At 34.4% G+C, this 20,966-nt stretch overlaps 1 protein-coding gene across 1 annotated transcript in view; it reads right to left on the reverse strand.

Moving 5' to 3' along the window:
* Positions 1-20,966, reverse strand: part of TM9SF3 (transmembrane 9 superfamily protein member 3) — a 357,433-nt gene that overhangs the window by 210,030 nt on the left and 126,437 nt on the right. The window contains exons 7-8 of the mRNA XM_090369370.1: positions 18,997-19,163; positions 9,432-9,526 (exon numbers count right to left, since the gene is read on the reverse strand). Of these exons, the coding sequence (XP_090225496.1) occupies positions 9,432-9,526; positions 18,997-19,163 (262 nt within the window). The remainder of the gene's footprint in view (positions 1-9,431; positions 9,527-18,996; positions 19,164-20,966) is intronic.

A 20,966-nucleotide genomic window follows, 5' to 3' on the forward strand; every position in this document is an offset into this window, starting at 1 on the left:
CGAGATGACCATCAGAGAAAACAGATTAGAATTGCGGCTGGTCAGCAGTCCTATCCTATTACTCCGCCACCGCAGCAGCAAAGCCGTTGTGTCGCATCTCATGGTAGAACCTTCAAGAATCTGTTGTAACATCATGAAATGCATCCATCTCACACTCCATTGTTAATATTATGTCAAATAAATGTTTGCCACTAATTACTGTCTTGTGTCATTTCTGCTTCTTGTGCTTCTGCTATTACTTTCCTGTGACGTTCCCGGTTATGGGTTCCTATGCGATTCACATTCCTTTAGTTGTTACCTACCTCCCCTAAATGTTTGTACCAATATTTTTAAGATACCCTGTGTATGTATATATATATATATATATATATATATACTATCATTGAAATATATTAATTAAAGTTAAATTATAATAAAATGAAGAAATAATTAAGCATTCATTAGAGGCAGCGACATGCAATTCCTCCATATGAAGCTGAAATACATCCATTATTTTAAATTAAATAAAACATAAGCCAGTAGTATGGCAAAAACTGTAGAGCGAAAATTAACATAAAAATAACCCAAATAAACAATCGAACGAAAAGAAAGAATAGATATAAATAGTAGCCCAGAAACCCTAATATAATTTCGATCTTTAAATCCAATTAACAAAAACTATACAAATTTTAGAATAATGCCAATTAGTTATTAATTTAGCGGTACCCCCCCGAGAGGTACCAGTTCCGAAAAACGTGAAATATCACCCAAAGAGGGTTAAAGGAACTACCAAACGATAACAAAATCAAAATAAACTAAAATAAAATAGAATAGACTGACCATCATGCCCCATATCGACAGAGGACCACGAGGCCAATAATGGTCATGGAATCGCTGCATTTCAATCGCCATACAAAACATCGCAAAGGCGGAAATATCGAAGAACCAAACCACCCTTCCATTCTCCGATAGATCAACCAATGCAGAGGATTTGCATGGCGGTGGTCCTTATGCAGCGAAAATAAACTATAGAACAGACAGCACTCTAAAGCAGAGCCACACTACTGACATACTGTAAGCTGAATCAGCTTATATTGAAGAAAAAAGGAAATAGATGGCAGCACAGGCGTTGCTAAATTAGCATATCGACCCATTACTATTGAATTACAATAAATGTTGACGAAAATTAAATTATAATAAAAAATTAAAATAATTAAGCATTCATTAGAGGCAGCAACTTGCAATTCCTCCATATGAAGCCGAAATACATACTATCATTGAAATATATTAAATAAAGTTAAATTATAATAAAATGAAGAAATAATTAAGCATTCATTAGAGGCAGCGACATGCAATTCCTCCATATGAAGCTGAAATACATCCATTATTTTAAATTAAATAAAACATAAGCCAGTAGTATGGCAAAAACTGTAGAGCGAAAATTAACATAAAAATAACCCAAATAAACAATCGAACGAAAAGAAAGAATAGATATAAATAGTAGCCCAGAAACCCTAATATAATTTCGATCTTTAAATCCAATTAACAAAAACTATACAAATTTTAGAATAATGCCAATTAGTTATTAATTTATCTGTGCTGCCATCTATTTCCTTTTTTCTTCAATATAAGCTGATTCAGCTTACAGTATGTCAGTAGTGTGGCTCTGCTTTAGAGTGCTGTCTGTTCTATAGTTTATTTTCGCTGCATAAGGACCACCGCCATGCAAATCCTCTGCATTGGTTGATCTATCGGAGAATGGAAGGGTGGTTTGGTTCTTCGATATTTCCGCCTTTGCGATGTTTTGTATGGCGATTGAAATGCAGCGATTCCATGACCATTATTGGCCTCGTGGTCCTCTGTCGATATGGGGCATGATGGTCAGTCTATTCTATTTTATTTTAGTTTATTTTGATTTTGTTATCGTTTGGTAGTTCCTTTAACCCTCTTTGGGTGATATTTCACGTTTTTCGGAACTGGTACCTCTCGGGGGGGTACCGCTAAATTAATAACTAATTGGCATTATTCTAAAATTTGTATAGTTTTTGTTAATTGGATTTAAAGATCGAAATTATATTAGGGTTTCTGGGCTACTATTTATATCTATTCTTTCTTTTCGTTCGATTGTTTATTTGGGTTATTTTTATGTTAATTTTCGCTCTACAGTTTTTGCCATACTACTGGCTTATGTTTTATTTAATTTAAAATAATGGATGTATTTCAGCTTCATATGGAGGAATTGCATGTCGCTGCCTCTAATGAATGCTTAATTATTTCTTCATTTTATTATAATTTAACTTTATTTAATATATTTCAATGATAGTATGTATTTCGGCTTCATATGGAGGAATTGCAAGTTGCTGCCTCTAATGAATGCTTAATTATTTTAATTTTTTATTATAATTTAATTTTCGTCAACATTTATTGTAATTCAATAGTAATGGGTCGATATGCTAATTTAGCAACGCCTGTGCTGCCATCTATTTCCTTTTTTCTTCAATATAAGCTGATTCAGCTTACAGTATGTCAGTAGTGTGGCTCTGCTTTAGAGTGCTGTCTGTTCTATAGTTTATTTTCGCTGCATAAGGACCACCGCCATGCAAATCCTCTGCATTGGTTGATCTATCGGAGAATGGAAGGGTGGTTTGGTTCTTCGATATTTCCGCCTTTGCGATGTTTTGTATGGCGATTGAAATGCAGCGATTCCATGACCATTATTGGCCTCGTGGTCCTCTGTCGATATGGGGCATGATGGTCAGTCTATTCTATTTTATTTTAGTTTATTTTGATTTTGTTATCGTTTGGTAGTTCCTTTAACCCTCTTTGGGTGATATTTCACGTTTTTCGGAACTGGTACCTCTCGGGGGGGTACCGCTAAATTAATAACTAATTGGCATTATTCTAAAATTTGTATAGTTTTTGTTAATTGGATTTAAAGATCGAAATTATATTAGGGTTTCTGGGCTACTATTTATATCTATTCTTTCTTTTCGTTCGATTGTTTATTTGGGTTATTTTTATGTTAATTTTCGCTCTACAGTTTTTGCCATACTACTGGCTTATGTTTTATTTAATTTAAAATAATGGATATATATATATATATATATATATATATATATAATTATTTATGTATATAAGTTATAATTATTGATAATTATAAATTATATATATATATATATATATATATTATATATATATATAAAATAATTATTGATAAAAAAGTAAAGAAAGAAAGTTAAAATGACAATAACTGTAACTAATATGTAAATAATATTTATGAGTCAATTCAGTTGCAAGCAATCATGCAATACATCCATAATGTCTATAGAATATTAAGGATAATATATTAAGGATAATATAAAGAATTATTAGAAAAAGTAAATCAATCCAATAATACCACCATCAGGGACCTAAGAAAACGCAAAAAAAAAAATTATCGCTTTTTACCGACAATCTAGATGACTTCAATTGGGGCCAACCACCCAGAATGAAGGTAAAAAACGAAAAGAGGTTCTCTGTTTCTGCGATGATCAATATATGCTAAGTAATTTAAATCTAAACCAAATATAAACCAGTATAGGCCAAATATAAATCGAATATAAATAAATCGAATGATGATAATAAAAGAAAGAAAAATTTATAAATATTAGAATCAAAGGTAAGAAATATAGGTAAATATAAATGTAAGCATATATTAATCATCGTTGACCAGACAGAGAACATAATTTAATGATTAAAATAAGATTAAATATATAATACATACTACATATTGACCGTATCTAGGACATAATATAATAGTCGTCAAAATAATGTGGTGCCCCCTATGTGATGGATACGATAAAAATAAATAATTAAATTAATGCATAGAGAAACATGCAGATAGTAAGAAGAAAAACTAAAGGAGTAGGAATAATAGAACCTGAACTCCACAAAGGCAAAAAATAGTGGTATAGATAAGAAATAGTTTCTCCTACGTCCTCGGATTGCCCTAATAATTTCGGAGAAATAAAAATAAAGAATGTAAGACAGTTTAAAGACATTACAAGATATAAGTTGTGGCTCAGGTATACCCGGGATCGCAAACCCGTTCCTATAGTAGGACCCTGAGCTGAATTTGCATGTTATCTCAGCATGAACTTAAGTAAATTTAAATGAATTTAACTATATATTAAAAAAAATATATATATGATACACTGTAATTTGCAAGCCGGTGGGTACAAGTTTTCTACGCTGTAAGACACCAAGAATGCAAAGTGTATCCTATGTACATGGCACTAAATATGACAATTATATTAAAAATTATACTGAAACAATAGGTTCAGAAAACAAATTTTTGAAATTAATTATGTTTATCGCTTTCCTGAAATGATATTTCAGGTAAGTGATAGGGAGATTATTATTGATCAACCTGCCGTACAACGCTGTTAAGCCCGCTGAACAATTTTTATTACTATTGCAGATATAAGCAATCCTTAGACATTGCGATAAAATTATATTAGCATGCACTGATTTTGATATATTAGATCTCCAGTTTGTAAGGCTGACTACATTAAAATTAAATGAATCTTTTATTATATACGTTTACGTCTATATTATTATTATGGAATATTTCTATATGAAGATCCAAGTAATTTTCTATAGTATCGGAACTATTAGTTTTTTTCCAATACAAGTTCTACTGGATATAATTTACTGTAATCCTGGACAAAATGTGGACAATTAAAAACACATATATCATCTACGTATCTATATATTAGGTTATCTTGGAATTCTCTTTCTGTATAATGTAGATAAAGGTTTGCGATTATGCTTGAAGCTGGACTTCCCATAGGGGTGCCAGTCACTTGTAAGTATAACGATGTTCTGTCATATACATAATTATTAAAGATGCATAATTTTATTAGAGAATCCCAATAGGTTAAATCAACCTTTATAGCATTTTTATTTTCTAAATATAGTTTCTGGAGGATGACTTTTAAGTTATCAAGATTAATGCTTGTAAATAGACCGTTAAAGTCAAACGTTTGTATTTGATGAATATTGTTATTTTTTACAGCATTTATAATAGGTAAGTTATTATTTATTATAATAGTTTTATTTAAGTTATTTAATATAATTTTAAGTAACTTTTCTAACGTTTTTCCGGGAAATTTAGCATAACTATCTCTACATGATGTTATGAATCTAAAAGCAATCGGTGTTTTATGAAATTTGGGTATGCCATATATAAATGGATATTTTAAGGTTATTATACTTTAACTTTAATTTACTTAGCATATATTGATCATCACAGAAGCAGAGAACCTCTTGTCGTTTTTTTGCCTTCATTCTGAGTGGTTGGCCCCAGTTGAAGTCATCTAGATTGTCGGTAAAAAGCGATAATATTTTTTATTTATTTTTTTTTTTTTTGCGTTTTCTTAGGTCCCTGATGGTATTATTATTGGATTGATTTACTTTTTCTAATAATTCTTTATATTATCCTTAATATATTATCCTTAATATTCTATATATATATATATATATATATTTTATTTTGTGTTATTATTATTATTGTTAATGTCTGATTGATTATTTTTAATTTATCGCTTGCTACGTTAATGCCATTGCCCTGTGGCAATTGGAGTATTATACGTGCTCGATGTATATTTCTTATTTTGATTGCTTAGATTACTTAAATTTTTCTGGTGTCTATTTTTATTCTAACCTATTCCTGGGGGTCTGTAATGGTATTAAATTATATAATATATAATGAATTTAGTTTTAATAAATTATTATTATATTAAATTAAATTAAATAATATACACACACATACATACAAGGTTGTTAAAATTAAAGTATTCTTATGTAGAGGGCTCTGGAGCGAGTTCTAAGGCTTATACTGAAGAGAAATTTGGACAACAGGTACAATAAAGAATGTGCTCGGCATTTATTGAAAAAAAAAATTTAGTTACAAAATTTGTCACTGTATGGCACGTAACTATATTAGTTACAATTATACAAATAACTTACGTTATTTGCATAATCATAAGTTATTGTCACAGTGCCACTACTTAGCTGTACTGTACAAAAGCAAAGCAGTCTCTTCAAAATCATACAATAGATGTTTGCCTGCATTTAAATTTACTATGGCAGCAATGCCAACAATGTTGAAGGAAAAGGCACTATTAGTGAAGCTGTACTATCAATACAGCAACAATGCAGCTGCAGCTATCAGAGAATTCCGGCATCAGAAGCGCATAAGGCGTGGACCTATGACTGTTTGTACTGTCCGCAAGATGATTGCGAAATTTGAAGTGACAGGACATCTTGGTGTTCAACCAGGTAGAGGTCGAAAACGAGTGGACTCGTGTTGAAGATGTGTCTACAGCTGTCGTGGATTTATCAAGTCGTCAATCTCCGTGTGGTAGCACAAGTGTGCCAGTTGTTTCTCGTGAAGTGGACATGCTGTATTCCACTGTAAGGCTAGTAATGCGTCAGGGGTTGTGGTACTATCCTTACAAGATGCACATGCTACAGCATGGTGATGCATATATTCGTTTCACATATGCACTTCAGTTTCAGGCGCAAATGACAGTGGATATCACTTGGCTGTGGAACATCCTTTGGAGTGATGAAGCCCACTTCTGCTTAAATGGACAAGTGAATACGCACAACTGTCGCATTTGGGCAACAGAAAACCCTCGAGTCATCCAAGAGGTCCCATCCCGTTGTATTCTCCAAAAGTGACAGTGTGGTGGGGATTTATGGCCGCATTCTTGGTTAGGCTATATTTTTTTGAACTGGTAACACCGACTGGACCCCGCACCTGTTCCATGACCGGACAGCGATATTATGAAATGTTGACAAATTTCATAATACCAGAGCTGCAACAAAGTGGTGGGTGCCTTCAGTGCAATATTATGCAACACCCCACATCCACTGTTGTGTCCAAAAGATTGCTAAGGCAACACTTTGCAGACGAATGGGTCATCATCCATTTCCAGACATCGTGGCCGCCCCAATCACCGGACCTCATCCCATGCGACTTCTGGCTGTGGGGTTTTTTGAAGAACCAGGTGTATCGGGAAGGATGTCAAACTCTGGCAGATCTGAAGGACAGCATTAGACGTCATGTGCTGGCTATTCCAGTTGACATGTTAAGTTCTGCTGTAGAAAATGCTATTCTTTGAATGGAAACTGTTGTTGACCGAAATGGAGGCCACACTGAACAATTGTAGTGCTGCTCAAGTGATTTGTATTGCCACAGCACCATATAGTGACAAATTTTGTAACTAATTTTTTTTTCCAATAAGTGGAGAGTGCATTCTTTATTGTACTTGTCGAAATTTCTCTTCAGTACGAGCCTTTATTAACTTTATTAATAAAAATTTTTAAGTTCTCATTGGACACACTTATGCCAACTTCATTTCTTACTGTTTGTGTCTGTTGCTGAATGAAGTTTCCGAAGCAGCCACAAATCAACATATTTTGCTGGATCAAAGCGTGTCAGTGGTGGGCCTGGAATTTTAAGAAATAGTAGTGAAGAATTTGTTTTTGTGATCTGGTTGGGCTGATGATCAGATTCACTTGTAAAAATCATCAAGTGAAAACTCAATGAAATTGGTATCGTACTCAGAGCGTTCATCAAATGCTTCAATTCTTCCGAAACCGTCTTTTCAATTAGGTTTTGCTTACTTGCAAATCCCTGAATTGCATCTCTTTCATTTAACTGTAACCTAATTGACAATTTTCTAACTTCATTCTCACAAAATGCCAACGTTTCATGTTTAGAAGGTTCAATACCTTCGCTGTCCTCATTTTCTTTCTCTCATCATCGATATTGTCACTGGTTCTTTGAACTAGTTGTTAAATTGGAATTTCTACTTTTTTTTTTTTTGAAACTGTTCAAAATGTCAGTGTTTTTTGGATATACAGGTACTGTGAGCATGCAAACAGAGACAGAGAAAATTTACGGCAAAATGTGGGTAACGCACTTTCACGAAACAGATGATTATTTGTCAAGGTAAAAGAAAATCATTCCCTCCTAATTCTTGAACAGGGTGCTTACAGTTGATTCACAGCAGTGTCCAATCTATGGCCCATGCGGAAAGTGAGTTAATACAACATTTTAAATTTTGTTAATTATCAAAAAAATTCTCATTAAATGTTTTGTTCAGTAAATGTAATTGTGTATTGTATTTAATAAAATTTTTGAATATTTTCAAGTAAAAAAAAAAATGGAAAGCGCAACATTAATTTTTCTCAACTCACTGTGTCCCACGTAAGAAATCTAACTGAATTTTTTAGAATATGGTCCCTGTAAGGAAAAAGGTTGGACTCCACTGCAGTAGAAGGTTGACCAAAGCCCATTGTCAGCATCGGGAATACCTCTTGATCTGCTCACTGTTCACCAGCGCAACTTCTCTGTATGTGGGAGAGGTGGTTTGATAGGTGTTACGAGTACCTCTAAGTTGTAGAATGGTAATCCCGTTAGCTCTCCTAATTCGTACAGCAGCACTAATTGCCTAAATTGCATGATAGCTCTCCTAATTCGTACAGCAGCACTATTTGCCTAAATTGCCTGAAGGTCAGAAATTCGAACAGCGCATACCACGTTAAGTCTGTCCTAATTTGTTCTGTATATGAAAATTTCCTTCCCTCGATGGAAACTATTTTAAATGCAACTTCCAAGTGGAATTCAAAAAATTTGCTATAAAAGGAGTTCGTTAAACAGGGGTCCAACTGAGTAATCTAGAATTCTAAAAATGGTTATAAAGTTTTATATAGAAAATATCTTAACAATAGACAGTGAAAAATGCAAATTAAAATAATTTAAGCTTATTTGAATAGAAGGTAAATGTGAAAAAATTTACGGAATATTACAAATTTTGAAGTGTACTGCATCCAAACATCCCAAGTCACTGTTAATAAAGGTGCCAGTATGCCGTACTATTGTGTACCGTCCCGAAAAAAGCACTGTATAAAACTTTAGTGATTATATTAAAATAAATCCATCGATCTTACAATATGGTAAATTATACAGGCAAAATACAACTCCTTTGGCTGTTATACATGTCTTTCCATTTGATAGAATAACCAAATTTAATTGGTTGCCAAGATTTTGCTTACTTGCAAATACATTAATGCCCAATACATAATGAAACATATCAAGTTCTGGAAACAATCTGCTCCAGAGGTCATGGCAGGTAGAGTGTAGCACTCAGTGAAGGATATCATTAGGCCAATAATAGTATTAATGTAACTATACCATACTGGTAAATATTCATTAATGTACTGTTTAATTGAAATTAATGCATCAAGTAGCGAATGCTAGAGTACAATTTAAGGTCTGCAATTTTTTATGAAATGCCTTAAACACAATGAAAGATTCATTAACATCATAAAGTAAAAATTGAAGTATAATATTCAATTCTGCTATTTGAAACTACACATTTTATAACTTTATAACTTACCTCCCATTCTAGCAAACAAACTACCTCCAAAATATCCATTTATAGGCGAAGTAGCTGCATACACAAATATGGAGGTACTGAGCAATGATCCTCGTCTGAAAAATGATATATTATACCATCAAATTAGCAGAATACTACATTGCTTTATTTGGCAAATAGTATTATAATCATGCAAATCATTGTAGCAAAGCAGTTTTGCCAAACATTAATACCATGAGATATTTTGTTAAAAGTTGGATACTACTGACAGGTTAGTTTGATGATAGATTTGGATAATTGATTGAATACTACGATGCAGAAAAAAACAAATGGATACAAAAAAAAAAAAAAAAAAATTTGTTATCATATACTTGATCTGAGGAAGCCTTTTGATACTGTTGAACATAAAAAAACTGTTGTACAAATTGGAGTAGCATGGCATTAAGGGTAAGTTACTACTGTAGATAAAGGGACGGCTGAGTGGCAGAAGACAGTGGTTATCAACAGACACTGCTCTTTGTAGATAATGTTATTCGCGGGGTCCCACAGAGTTCAGAGCTGGGCCAATTGTTTTCTATACTTATTAATGACACTGATGAAAGTATATATCAGGTTGAGTGTAAAAATGACTAAATTTGCATATGATACAAAGGTAGTCAGAGACAGTAACCAAAGTATGAGACAACTGAAACAAGATCTAGAAAAATTAGGCAGATGAACTTAGAAAATGGCAATTGAAGTTTAACATTGACAAATGCAAGGTACTGCATGGATAGCAATAATCTCAGATTAAGATAACAGCGATGTACTACCCTCAGGGTAGTGAAAAATGAAAAAAACCTGTGGATAATTGTGCAATCAAATATGAAGTTCTTTGGGCAGTGGCAACAGGCTGTCAGAATAGCTCATGTGGCTTTGTCAATGATATACGGGAATTTTGCTAATAAGGATAAGGAAGTGATCATCCCATTGTATAAGGAAATGGTCAGGCCATATCTTGGGTACTGCATACAGTTCTGGAGGTCTCGTTTTATGAAGGATGTAATCTGCTGGAATGGATGCAGAGAAGGGTAATGAGATTGGTTAGTGGAACGAAGAGATGTTCTTACCAAGAAAGGCTTCAGTATTGCAAATTGCAATGGCCTGGAGACTAGCAACTGTGAAGTGACCTGATTGAAGTGTTTAAGGCTTTGAATTCATTCAACAAGCTCAATGCTGATGGAATCCTTCCTCTTGCTCAGACTATTCACGAGGGGGGAAGCATAATTTCAAATTGAGAAAGGATGGTTGCAGAACAGATGTACTGAAGTTTGCCTTCAACTACCAGGTGGTTGATTATTGGAACAATCTTCATCTGTTGTTGTTGCAGAATTGGAAATTATATAAAAATTCAAGGAAGAACTAGACAATCTAGTGACATAAGCACTGCGAAAGCAAAAATAAGAGTAGGTGTGTGTTATAGGCCTAATGACTCGAATGAGTACAAAGAACAATTGTACAGAGAAATAGAGTGGGCTAGTAAATCAGAATGTCTTATAATGGAGGATTTTAACTTCCCAGATATTGACTTGTGGGTTGGCACCAATGACATTAAGAGTAGTAGATTTACTTAACAAGTACAGGTCAAGTGCAAAAAAGTCGTGAGTTAGGGTTAAATTTGAAAGTGTTTGCAATCCTGCCCAGACACGATAGGAGGGAATACATGATGAGAGCCTTGTCAATCAATTCGGCCCTGGAGGGAATATGCAAGGCTCAAGGAGGTAGAATTTTTTCAGTGTGGTCTGTGCTTGTTAACAGGAAAGACTGCTTCTACAGGGATGAGATACACTTAAATAGAAAGGTGCAAGAATATTTGTTGATGCTATCGAGGCAGTGTTAGGTGGGTTGGAAAACTGCTAGCTTGGGGGGGATTCACATACTAAAATGTTAAAAGTAGCTGCAGGCAGAGGTGAATGTGATTCTTGCACAACTTCCATTAGAATAAGTAGCAACCTGGAGCGAGGAGTGCTGGGGGTTTCAGGGACTGTGGCAGTCATCATGAAACAGGGTATATGGGATGTGTTAGGGTAACTAATAATAAGGATAGGTACATGTATTCCAATGCTAGAAGTATAGTAAATAAATTTGATGAATTTGAAGTGTTGATCAAGACATCAAAGGTGGATATTGTTGGGATAGCAGAGACGCGGTGTCACACTGATATTAGGAATGCAGAACTGGAATTTGGGGAGTACAATGTGTACAGAAAGGATAAGAAGGGAGGAGGTGTTATGCTGTTAATAAAGAAAAACATAAAATCAAAAGAAGTGCATCCAGTTGATACAGATGAACAGTGCACTGTTGAGTCAGTTTGGTGTGACATAAGCACTGTGAAAGCAAAAATAAGACTAGGAGTGTGTTATAGTCCTAATAACTCGAATGAGTACAATGAACAATTGTACAGAGAAATAGAGTGGGCTAGTAAATCAGAATGTCTTATAATGGGGGATTTTAACTTCCCATATATTGACCGGAATTTATGGGTTGTCACTCACACACTAGTAAGACTTTCGTGTATTTATTGGATGATTGTTTTCTACTGCATCAAGTTCGAGAGGCAACCAGAGAGAGGGTAATATTCTTGATCTGGTTATCAGCAGTGATCATTCGAGTATTAAGAATCTGCAGATAAAGGAACCACTAGGTAGCAGTGATCACAGTGTACTGATGTGGGATTTACTTAAAGATATAATTACCATCAGGGATAAAGGAAAGATTTTTTGCTTCCATAAAGTTGAGTACAGTGGTCTCAGACACTTCTTAAATTCTGTAAGGTGGAATCAACTGACGATGTTACCAACAGTAAATTCTAAGTGGGACGCATTCAAGGAACTAATCATGGATGCTACTAAATGTTTCATACCTATTAAGAAATATTGTTCAAGGTTTAGGCTTAAATGGTTATCAAATGAACTAATGAGACTCGTGACAGAGAAGAAAAATACATGGTATGCATATAAATTATCAAGCGACTCAGAAGCCTATGGCAGATAAAGCTAGTCTGTAATCAGGTCACAAAGGAGATTAGGCAGGCGAAGGCAGATTACAAGAAATCTTTGGCAAAAGATGCTACGAAAAACAGCAAGGATTTCTTTACTTATATAACTTTACTTATAAACTCTAAAAGGAAGGGGATGAATCTGATCTGTCCACTTGATATCGATGGTTCGACTGTTGATCCTGCTCAGATAGCAAACAAACTGAATGAGTATATTGCATCTACATTCACACATGAGGAGTTATTAAGGTTTGAAAAAGGCAGAAGTCAAATTGTAGCAGGGTGCTTAATGGTTTTGTAATAACTGAGAGCAAAGTGGAGGAGAAATTGTTGAAATTAAACATAAGAAAGGCACCTGCAGTGGATGGGATCTATCCAGTTATATTAAAGGAGGCGGCAAAGCAACTAAGCAAACCCTTAGCCATAATTGTGAGAGCATCCTTGGACTCAGGGGAGGTCCCCATTGACTGGAGATGTGCAAATGTATCCCCAATTCACAAACGGGGATCGAAGGGTGACAAGTAATTACAGACCAGTTAGTTTAACTTCTGTTAAGGGTAAAATAATGGAGTCACTAGTTAAAGATGCATTGCAGGATCATCTAGACGAGACTGCAGCAATAATTCAGACACAGCATGGGTTTGTTCAGGGAAAGTCTTGTCTGACAAATTTGATAGGATATTATGATGTGGTTACAAAGGAACTGGATGCAAAAAATAATTTTGATATCATATATTTCGATTTCAGGAAAGCTTTTGACACTGTTGCGCATGGAAGACTATTGTACAAATTGGAGTAGAATGATATTAAGGGTAAGGTGCTACAATGGATAAAACGATGGTTGAGTGGGAGAAGACAGAGGGTGGTAATTAATGGGTGCTGCTCTTCATGGACTAATGTTATTAGTGGAGTCTCACAAGGTTCGGTATTGGGTCCTCTGTTGTTTTGTATATTTATCAAGGTATATCAGACTTAGTGTCGAAGTTTGCAGATGATACAAAGATTGGCAGGGTTGTTAATGACAGTAATGGCAGTGTACTACTGCAATAGAATCTAGATAATTTGGGCAGATGGGCTAAGAAGTGGCAATTGAAGTTTAACCTTGACAAATGCAAAGTACTGCATATGGGTAGAAGTAACCCCAGAGAAACGTACCAACTGTGTGGTACACTTAAGGTGGTAGAAAATAAAAAAAAACCTGGGAGTAATTGTGCAGTCAGATATGAAGTTTTCTGAGCAATGCAGACAGGCTGCCAGGGCAGGTCATGGGGTTTTGTCAATGATATATATAAGTTTTCCTAGCAGGGAAAAGAAGGTGATTGTCCCTCTGTATAAGGCAATGGTCAGGCCACGGCTTGAGTACTGCGTACAGGTCTGGAGGCCTCATTTTAGGAAGGATATAGAGTTGCTTGAGCGTGTACAGGGAAGGACAACAAGATTGGTGAGGGGAATGAAGGGATCCTCTTACCAAGAGAGGCTTAAGTTCTGCAAATTGCAGTGGCTGGAGACTAGGTACCTGTGCGGTGATCTGATTGAGGTGTATAAGGCCTTGAATGGGTTGAGCACACTGAATTCTGATGGGATCCTTCCACTTGTTCAGATTACGAACCTAAGCAGGCATAAATTCAAATTAAGAAAAGACAGACGTACGGAAATTTGCCTTTAGTCAGCGGGTGGTTAATTGCTGGAACAAACTTCCATCTGTCTTTGTGGAAATTGATAGGTTGAATAAATTTAAGGAGGAACTGGACGGGCATTCCGAGGGAATGATGCGATTTTTTTTTTTTTTTTTTTGGCTGATGCTGCATAAGCTCATACACTTGCTTTGTTGCATCACATGTCACTACTACTATCCTTCTTGCATGGTATATTCCACATCTTCCGACAATTGCGTCACCAACAATAACTAGTTTCTTTGGGACCAGCACATTCTGCTTTGGAGATTGCCTCTGTGTTGCCTGATGGACAGGAGTGCACTCTGCCATTGAGCTAAGCAGCTGAGAGCTTGATTGGCCCCTCATTAATTTCTTTGAAGGCATTTATCCTATACCTTAAGCTCTCGTAATTCTGCCCTCAAGCTCTCAAGTTCTGCCCATCAGAACACTGAGTTGGCATCTAATTTCTTGACACTCTAGACACCTAGCACACAAAGGCTAGATCCTGTCCATGGCTAGATCATGTTCTGTTTTAGAAAGGTCGGCAAACATTTCACAATTCGCAAATTTTTTGAGACTGTGATGCATTGGAGAATTGCTCACTTCGTTTCTCTCCTGAGTAACAGCACTCTCGCTAGTCTGTGATCTTTGCTTCGCAGCTCTAGTCTGGTCATGATTTCCATTTAAATACAATTTAATTAACAATGAAATTTAATAAGATTAATAATATTTGATTAATTGACCATACTATAATAAGCTAACAGATTCATAATACAGTGTTTCGTATTATGCCATCTAGTTTTACTTTAAACCTTACGTGATCAGTTTGAGATATACATACATACATATATATACACCATATTTCTTCGATTCTAAGAAAAAATAAAAAAATAAAATAAATCTAACAAATATTTTTATTATAATAGAATTGAATTTACTAACAATAATACCAGTATTTATCAGTAGTATGTTATTCATCACTTCTGAGCCATCAATATCTGCATCTGAATCAATATCAGAGTCTACTTCACATTCAGGGTCAGATTCTTCTGAGCCATCGAGAGCATTGGTGATGCAACATTTTTTAAATGGGTGCTTTTCTATTCTTTCTGGGATCAGCTTCCAAGCTGTTCATACCCATTCTGCTAATTTTGATGCCGGTGCTTTCTTAATTTTTCCGGAAGGTGTCAGCAGAAGATTGTCGATCAACAGCCAGGATTCATATTCCTTTCTCAAGTAATCCTTCAATGGTTTGTTGACTGAAACGTCGAGTGGCTGCAATTGGCTAGTCATGCCACCAGGAATCACAACCAAGTCACCATGTTTTTGCACGATTTTATTTTTGATACGTTCGGACAAATGTCCACGAAATACATCAAGTACTAGCATGCAAGGTGGGTTACAAAGACTTCCATGACAAATATTACACATAATATTTACCCGTCTTCCATAAGCTCTGCCAACATCCATCGCACAATAACATCTGTGGGGAAAATTTCATTCTTCGGTATGGTTTTTCTATTTAAAATTAAATATGGTGGCAACTTTCAACCATCAGCGGTGATATGCTGTTTTTCATAGCCCGTGCTTATAATCTTGATTTCTTTAGCACCTTTAGCGCTGACTGTGTAATTTTGAGGCATATCGAAGAAGACTGGGGTTTCATCAGCATTTCCAATTTGACTAAACTCATAGTTTCTTTTTTTTCCTTAATTTTCACCTGTTGCTGAAAGTTAATCAGCTTCTGTTGAAAGTCTGCAGGAATTTTTTGGCAGATAGATGTTCGGCACCTTAACGATAATCCACTATGATGCATGAGTCTGTCGCACCAGCCGTGACTGCCTTTAAAAATTATTTTCTCTATTCCGAGGGACTTGGCAATTTCTCCGTCTTTCAATTGCATGGCTTGTAAAGTGATGGGTAATCCTTTTGCACCCGTCTCCATTACAAAACGTATCACAGCTTCATCGACTTGTGCAAATCTTCCTTTCTTAGGCCCTGTAAAGCACTTGGTTGTTGCTTTGCATGAAAATATGGAATTGCGATCATTTCTCCAACGATGAACATTTACTTCACTAATGTCAAAATGTCGACCCGCAGCTCTATTTCCATATTCTTTTGCATTCACAACTTTTTGTTTCAATGTGGCTTCGTAGTGCAATCTTTTTGACATTTTAATGTGCAATAAGGGATCAAAATTAACGAAATACAGCAACTCCACTTCTTACGTACTTTCGAAGATACTAATAAAACTTGCTAGAATTTGCTCAGTGAGCTCCACTATAATGAAATAAGGGTGGCTTCACATTTCGAAAGCACGTGAAATCACCCACGTCACTTTATTCCCCAACGGAACTGGAGAATGCGATAACGGTCAAACTTGGAGGCGGGGTTTCCACGTAAAAACAAAATGTGTGGTGCTGTGCAAAGCATGGGAAAATTCGAAAAAAACCTGCGACTGTTGTAAGATTCAATCGATTCTAAGATGCACCCCCATTTTTAGAGACGTTTATAGGGGGGAAAAAGTGCGTTTTAGAATCGAAGAAATACAGTATATATACACACACGTTATGCTTTCTTATCGACTAAAATATTGCAGCTAGTTCAACAATATTGGCGTCAACACCATGAGTCGTAATTCCAAAAATTAATGTTTAAATTCAAAATAAGAAGCTAACTGAACTTATTTAATATCTCTGTAAAACACAATGTACTATTAATTAACAAAGAATACGGTAAAAATTAAAAGTACGGCAGCCAAAAATCCACCGACTCTACATTCATTAAGATATAGGAGCAATTCATTAAGCATGCATTAATGTATGAGAAATTCATTAAGCATGGCACCTCCGTAGCCAGGTGGGCAGGAGCTGCAGTGCATAACACACGCTTCTTGATTAGACCGGGGTTCAAGCCCATGACTACGAAATACGGAGGATGTGGAAAGGTCAGGGAATGACCACCGCATATCCCCGGAGCAATATGGCCTTAGTTGCTAATGCTCCTAAAAACCAAATTACAACAACATTAATCAGGAATGAACATTTGAATTTTAGATGTGAGAAAATCATATTTTATGCTTCTAGAAATACATTATATTTACAACCAAACAGGGGGAAGTAACAAAAACAGACATCACCAGAGAGAGGGGGGGGAACTTGCATTAGTAACAAAAATATATATATATATGCAAAATCGTGGGAGAAAAAAGCAGTGGAGCCAGTGAACTATTCCTGTGGAAAACTGGAAGTAGTTTTGATTACATCTATAACAGATTCAATACCAAATTGAGACATCCTATTTTTGCTGCTCCTCTGGATGTTTTCTGCAACTAAACTATAAGGCTAACTAACAATAAATGGAAGAAAAAATTAATTATACACTTCCTGTTGTGTTAATGGTGGAAGGTATATATAAATAACATTAAGCTGAGCTTTCTGCATTCAGCAGTACTGCAATGGATTCAAATGAGTTGGAAGGCAAGATAGATTGTGCAATAAAACTTTTATCTATTTGCAACAACTGCACCAAAATAGAAAAAAAAAATTATTTTTGGAATTGCTTATGAAATTACACACCACTTGTTTTAGATGTCTTCTTTGCAGATCTTAAGTGACAAATCCACTTTGTATTTGTCACCTAAAAGGACAAAAGAATACAATTAAAACATATGACAAAATAGAGGATTTCACCTGGAGGGACTCCATCTTATCAAGCATCACAGAGCACTGAAATCTAAAGCAACTAAGAGACATAGCATTTCAAATGAACTAAACCTGTCAAAGTGCTGGCTTGGCAGGCTGTGGTCCTAAAAGGTGTAAACTACTAAAAACAAAATACTTACACAGTGAAGGCAGAAAACAAGATGAAAGCATGGGCAGAACTTCTTCAATGGAATATCTCTGAATCTTTGGCAGCTTCAGAGATTATTGAAATGGTATGTTTCTAAGTTATTTCAAATGACAGTGCTTCCTGATGAGATGAGATTCAAGCACAGAAATCCCTTTTGTTCCACATATAATTTAATAATCGTATTATATCATTTAACTTTTGGCTTTCTAGTTTCCAGAGGGAGGAGAGAGAGAGAGAGAGAGAGAGAGAGAGAGAGAGAGAGAGAGAGAGAGAGAGAGAGAGAGAGAGAGAGAGAGAGAGAGAGAGCACCTATATGTCATGGTTAACAGAAATGACAGGTATGGGGAGGATGTATATTGCATATCCATGAAGAATAAAGAAAGAAATACATCATTTTTCAATAAATAAAGGAAAAAATAAGGTAAAAATAGAATAACAAGCTTTGAAAACAAGCCTTCCATTCGAAGTCATCGCTATACCAAGTCCATTAACAAATGAATCTGGATATGGAGAATTGTGTACGTTTATCTGCAGTAATAAAATTTTTCTAGAAATTATAAAAAATATGTGAAGTTAAAAAAAAAAAAAAAGTCTACTATTTTAACTTGAACCTTCCTTCAACTAAAGCTCAATTAATTCTAAAGGCAATTCAGATTCTATACTTCCCTTATGGGAGAACAAGTCCTCTGTTTAAACTTAAGGGAAAAAAACAGATGAATAATAATCTTTAACAAAAATAAGAAAAAGACTATCTATTATTGGTATACGTAATGACAAAGCATTTGCACCTAGAGTTTAAAAATAAATCACAAATTGATCAAGGGCTGTAAGTATATTAATTACAGAACAAATGCAAAACAATATAGCAATTAAACAAATAAGGAAAAATTATTTTCCCTGTAAATTCACACTGCAAAAATAAAATTTTACCAAAACAATTTTAAAAGAATCCAAAATATAGGCAATTAGTCTATATTACTGTATTTTATAGAATGATAAAATTAGTCTATATAATTTAGATAGTTATAATTCTGACATTTACTCTGTATAGAGTTCTCCCAGAATAGCAAATATAACAACACAGAGAGTGACTATAGCAATCTGGTATCCTGAACCAACAAGTGAAGAAAATAATACTGGGTGTGCTGGTGGCCGAAACACATCACCATGAACCTGCTTCCAGCCATATTCATCACCTAAATCACGCTCCTACAAAAGCAAAAGAATGGAAAAAAAGAAGTAATCAAAAATTAAAGAGCCACTTCTCTCAAAGAATACTGCAATTACAATTTCATCATAAGGAATACTGAAATGCATTCTTTTTTTTTTTTTTTTTTAAATCAGGATGATCAATTAGAGAGAATCTGTAAAATGAAATAACAAACAAACAAAAAAAAAAAAAAAAAACTTAAAACCTTTCAAATACGTAAACAAAAAAAACCTTATATTAGTATCATGTATGTACAATGACATTAATGTAATGATATTAATTATTCTAAGATTACTGCATATTAACTTTTATTATTTATTTATTTATTTATTTACTTTAATTCAGAAAGTATGAATCAGAGCTGTACTACTCAATATGTTCTACGTTGATAATAATATTATTAGTAAAATAATCGTTTTGAATATTTTCGTTAGATTCTTTTAATTGCATTAATTTGATTTTTAATTGTTTTAAATTGATTTGAATTGTGTTAAATTGATTATTTAATTATTTATATTTTACTCTAATGTACCGGTAAGTTGTCGATTTTTTTCATTTTTTCCGTTTTAATTTTCTGGAGGGTATCATACGGAAGTGTTCTACGCACTATATTGAGGTAAACTCCTCTTATTATTTTACTAATTTAATTCAGAAAGTATATAAGGCACAGTGAGACATAATAAATCAGAAATTAAGTACAAAAATTAGCTTTTGCAACTGTATTGAGGTACTAAGGCAACTAAATTCAGTATCTAATAGGTAATTTACAAACTACATATTCAAAAGGGTGGCTTCTCTGGTTTGTGGAGAAAAAAGTTCTTGGTATAAAATTCAATTATCTGTTCTGAATATTCATTTATGTTTAGTTTAATTTAAAAACTATAAGTTCAAAGACGTAATCAGACCTGATACCAATTAAAGCAGAGGTCTTGGGAGTACATGAATCACAGCATTATATCAAATTTTATTCTAATCAACAATGCTTAAAATAATATCAAATGAATTTATTTTCTTCAAATAAATTTATAAACTCTTCTAATATGGAGAAGATATGAAAATATATATATGTTTTATTTCACTTAAGTCAATAATAAATAAATAAAATGACAAAATAAGTATTACAAAAGTAGAAATATTTGTTACAGAAAAAAATATTTTGAAAGTAATGTATCACATTTTAATAAACCCCACATTATGAAAAGGTACACACAGCTGCAAACTTTTGACTTTCAAAGAGCTGTAGTTCAGGCATTTGTCAGCAGAAGGAAAAGCAGGGGAGCTGAAGACCAAAACAGAAAACTTGCAAAGTGCTGAAGTTCATCAGAAAACAAGAGAAAAACAGCAGATTTTGCAAAAAAAAAAAAACACACCCAGGAGGTTAAGAAAAATTGATAAACTAATTCTGATTGATTCAAAAAAGATACTATTGCAGACTTTGCCCTCATCAGAAATACTGAGTTTAAAGCTTTGCTAGCAATGGCTCTGCTATCTAGACTTGGCTCTTGCATGCATTTCCAAAGCTTCACCAGAAAACAAGATCTGAACTCAGTTTTTGTTTTTCTCACCTGGCTCAATATTTTCTCACACCTGGCAATGCTATGACAAATTCAGATAATCGGTTATATTTCAAACTTCCTTGTGAACTGGTCAGTTCAGAAATCAAGTAACAGAAGTGATGCTGCAAAATATCTCTTCTTGTCCACAAAAAATTTAAAATTTTACAATGAAAATATTGTAGTTTTTAAATGTTTTTCACCAACCTATGTAGAAATAAAACACAACGAAAACTGGAATCTTGATAA

This window comes from Mastigoproctus giganteus, chromosome 3 (assembly GCF_048544385.1).
Source record: "Mastigoproctus giganteus isolate SK-2022 chromosome 3, ASM4854438v1, whole genome shotgun sequence".
NCBI classification, from domain to species: Eukaryota; Metazoa; Arthropoda; class Arachnida; order Uropygi; family Thelyphonidae; genus Mastigoproctus; species Mastigoproctus giganteus.